The 4151-nt window shown below is 38.4% G+C and overlaps 1 protein-coding gene across 1 annotated transcript; it reads right to left on the bottom strand.

The window, feature by feature from the left end:
- Positions 1-4: 4 nt before the first annotated feature.
- Lingo2 (leucine rich repeat and Ig domain containing 2) lies at positions 5-1424 on the bottom strand (the record flags this gene model as incomplete). The annotated part of the gene is given in 2 exon segments (XM_032890637.1): positions 5-963; positions 966-1424. Coding segments are annotated over 2 exon segments (1386 nt in total), but the record flags the coding sequence as incomplete, so codon positions are not given.
- Positions 1425-4151: the final 2727 nt, after the last annotated feature.

The raw sequence follows: 4151 nt of genomic DNA, 5'->3' as shown, positions 1-4151 counted from the left end.
CACCCAACACAGTGGCCCTTCCGTTGGACTTGGTGGTGATAAAACGCCTTCGAGGTGTCACCCAGGAAATCACGGGCTGGGGGTCTCCATCCGCGTTGCACTCCAGCTGGACCGTCTGTCCTTCGTCCACTAGGAGGTGCTGTAACTTCTTTTCACGGATTTTGGGCTTTTTGCAGGTAAAATAAAAAGAAAGAGCAGTGCTATGGAAATCCTTAAATGACCTCTCACGTATGGTGTCTGGCCCGGCACACATGGGCTGCTGGCCTCCAAACTTCAGGGTGGCCTGTCGCTGCAGGAGCCAGAGGAGTCGGCAGTCGCACGCTAGTGGGTTGTTGTTAATGCTCAGGACCTCCAAAGCCCGAGGGGAAGAGAAGACATTCTCTTCCAATGTTTCCAGCAGGTTCTGAGATACATTGAGCACGCGGAGGAAGCGGAGCCCTTGGAAGGAGTGAGGTTCAATGGTGCGGAGCTGGGCCCCGACTACATGAAGCTCCTGTAGGCGGATCAGGTCAGAGAACATGCCTGCTTCAATAGTGCTGATGGGATTGTAGGAGAGGTTAAGGTGGGTCAGGTATACAAGGTGTTTAAAGGCAAGGAAAGGGACAGTGGACAGGTTGGTGTTAGTGATCGAGAGGGATGTGAGGTTGAGACCATAGAGGCTGTTGGCTGGCATCATATCCAACAATGGCCAATAGTCGATCTCTAGTTGTTTCAGGTGGAATAATCTTTTAAAGGCATACACAGGCATATTGTTGATATTGAGATGCTTCAGATGCAGGGTGATGAGGCTGCGGAGATGGGAAAGGGCTTCTGTTGGTACCGCTGTCAAGTTGCACTTCTCCAGGGTGAGCTGCTCCAAGCTAAGTAGTCCACTGAAGGCCCTGTGTGATATATAAACCAAATCATTGTCCCCCACTTCTAGAGACTTCAGGTTATGCAGATCCTGGAACATGTAGTCCAAAAAATGACAATCTTATTTTCACTAATGTCAAGCTTGGTGAGGTTGGACAGTCCCGTGAATACTCCCAAAGGGACCAACTTAAGGCGATTGCCTTTTAGGCGGAGGGAACGCAGGTTAAAGAGATTGTTAAATGCCCCAGGTTCTACATTGGCGATGATGTTGTCGCTCAAGTCTATCTCCTCCAACAGAGGATATGAGATGAATTCTTCGGGGTTTATGCTCTTTAGTCGATTTTTGCTCAGGTCCAAGATTTTGGTCTCAATGGGAATGCCTTCGGGGATCGCGATCAAGCGTCTTCTGTGGCAGCTAACAGATTTGTTCTGGGCAGAGCACTCACAGCGAGCAGGACAGCCAATGGTGGATCCCATGAAGAGTAACACCATAGCCAGACCCAGGAATGGCTGCCAGCATGGTATAGCCGTGTGAAGCATGACTCCACTTCTTATTCTACACCTTGGTTATGGGCCTGCATGATTGGAGAAAGAGAAGGTGAAAAAGACATGTTAGGATACAGACAAGAGCCAAATTAAGAAACCAAGTTATAGCACATAGTTACGGGATTTGGTTGCAACCAGGTCTAGGATTGTACACAAAGGTTCACATATTATCTACATTACATTATTTGGGGGAACTTAGGTGTTCTTGACTATTAAGTGGGAATAATGAAGGTAGAGACAAAAAAAAAAAACCAAAAAAAAAAAACAAAAAACAAAACAAACAAACAAAAAAAAACCCACAAAGGAAAGTGCATGGTAGCTCCTAGGTATGATGGAGAAAGTTTATTGTAGATAGACGGGGAGTACAACCAGAGACAGGGACACCTGCCAGAGTCCAGTGTGGCTATGTAAGCCATATTGGAGGAGGGGGCACAAGGAGACAGAAGAGGAGAGAGCAGCTTCGGACCAAGAGCAATAGCCTGGGCCTAAAGACTGACCAAGAAAGTAGAAGAAAGGGTCAGGTAACCAAAATGGCTGGACTATATAGGGATGGGCAGTTAGGAGAAGGCAGTCCAGCCCTGGTTTGGAAAAGTTTAGGCTAGGGGGAGGAGTATGCCAGTCATAAGGGCCCTATAACAGGTATGGACTGAAGAATGCAGGGAGAGCCTGTCAGTCAGCCTCTATTTTGATATGCTAATGGGCACCTCAGCCATTTGTCCTATCAGAACGTACAAGGTGGCCAACTCAGAATTGGAAAAGTAGAAAGAGAAGTTCAGCGTCTGGCATAAATTTCACACACAGTATGCTAGGAAATATAAAACTTCCCCATAGAAACTAGGTATGAGTCTGGTATTGGATGGGACAATGCAGATGTCAGAAAACAAAAGTTTTATAACAAACAGTAAGAAAATAAGCATGTCACAAAATACAATTTTTTATATTCTGAAACTTATTTCAGTCAACAGCATTACTGAATAATATAAATTTCTTAGAATAAACTTGACAAGCCATTTTCAGAACTATTCACAACTATTGATCAGTTCAAATTCAGCTTACTAAATAAACTATATTTAGATAAAAGAGCAAATTTTATAGACATACTCTCAAGAAGACATATTATAAAAATATTTTTGAAATTAAAACATAATTCTGAGGTTGAAATAATTCAAGTGGTATATATCGATATCTTAAGTACATTTTAATTGATTTTTTTAGGAAGACTTAATAATTGACATTAGTTTTATGTATTTCTTACATTTTATTTTATTTTTTTCTGATTTGTCTGAGGGGAAATTTAGAACTCTGTAAATGTCAGAGCTCAGTTATTCTATTATATAGCTATATGATAAATTCTATGTCAGCAATGCACTACAAAATTATATTTTCAAGATAAACACATGCAACAAACCAATTAGAACTATTAAAACTGAAAGTAATGATAACAGTACTATATGATATTGATATAAAATATGAAATCTAGACAAGGAATTATTTTAAAATCTACTTGAGATTAATAATCAGTTTATATTGTTGATATTTAAGATGTAGTGAGAAAGATTATAAGTAATTGGGAATATATACCCAGAAGAAAATTCAATTTAATATTAGAGCTAAGAAGTATTTCTATGAACCACATTAGAAACAGGGAATAAAAAAGAAAATCATATTGCACAAATTTGCAATATGTTGCTATATCAGACACACACACAAACACACACACAAACACACACACACACATACACACACACACACAAACACACACACACACACACACACACACACACACAACTTCTTACCTGAGAATATATTTTAAACTCAAATAAGAGGGAATGTGTTGAAGATGGCAATAAATGAACAGGTGTTGTTTATCAGAAATAAGGCAAATAGTGACAAAGAACTAGGCAGTAAATGTAATAAAATATAATAAAATTTGAATATAATCAATATAAGTAAAGGCAATTAATTTTAATAGTGAACAAAAATGAAAATTGCTTAGTGTTATACTATGTCAGAATTTGCCTTTAAGACAAATTGGTAGTTTTACCAAAGCATTAAAAAGTTTAGAAATAAATTAGTATTCACATACAAATTTCAGAAGTGTAGACTGAAAACTCAAATCAATAATGAGGTTTAATTGATACATTTCAAATGTAAATATATGTACACTTAGCATGTGCACCCTTTTGATCCATATATTCTACATCCAGAAATGCATCTTTATGAAATAATTAAATATATAGGTGTGGGTGTGTGTTTCCACACACATACTACTGGTTTGTCTGTAACAGAGGGGAACTAGAAATGTGTAACAGAATGAGCTGAGTTATATAAAGTATCATTCGGTCACACAATAAAATACCAAGCAACCAATACACTATAAAATGGAGTTTTAATTATTCATGTGGATAAGTAACACATTTGTGATTATAAACGTTATGTGAAGTGGGTTACGGAAACAAATTCTTTCTCTAAATAACTGTACTATAAGGTGTTCCCAGTCACAGAATATTGTGTTCTATCCCTCAGGCATTGTCTTTTATATTTTTACTATTCTAGTGGATATTGTAATTGTGGCTCCTTGCGTTCTCCTAACTAGAAACTGTTTGACATATTTTATTTGAATGTTGAAATATTTTGCCCACTTTTAGTTGGGTTGTATTTAATAATTTAGATGTAAAACCTACTTACATATTCTAGATACCGAGGTCTTTAATCTTAGATGTATGTACTGTACACATATTTTCTTAATATTC

The sequence above is a fragment of the Rattus rattus genome, unplaced genomic scaffold (assembly GCF_011064425.1).
Source record: "Rattus rattus isolate New Zealand unplaced genomic scaffold, Rrattus_CSIRO_v1 flattened_line_153506, whole genome shotgun sequence".
NCBI classification, from domain to species: Eukaryota; Metazoa; Chordata; class Mammalia; order Rodentia; family Muridae; genus Rattus; species Rattus rattus.
Note: the sequence above shows the minus strand (reverse complement) of the source record. Positions and strands in the feature narration are given on the sequence as shown.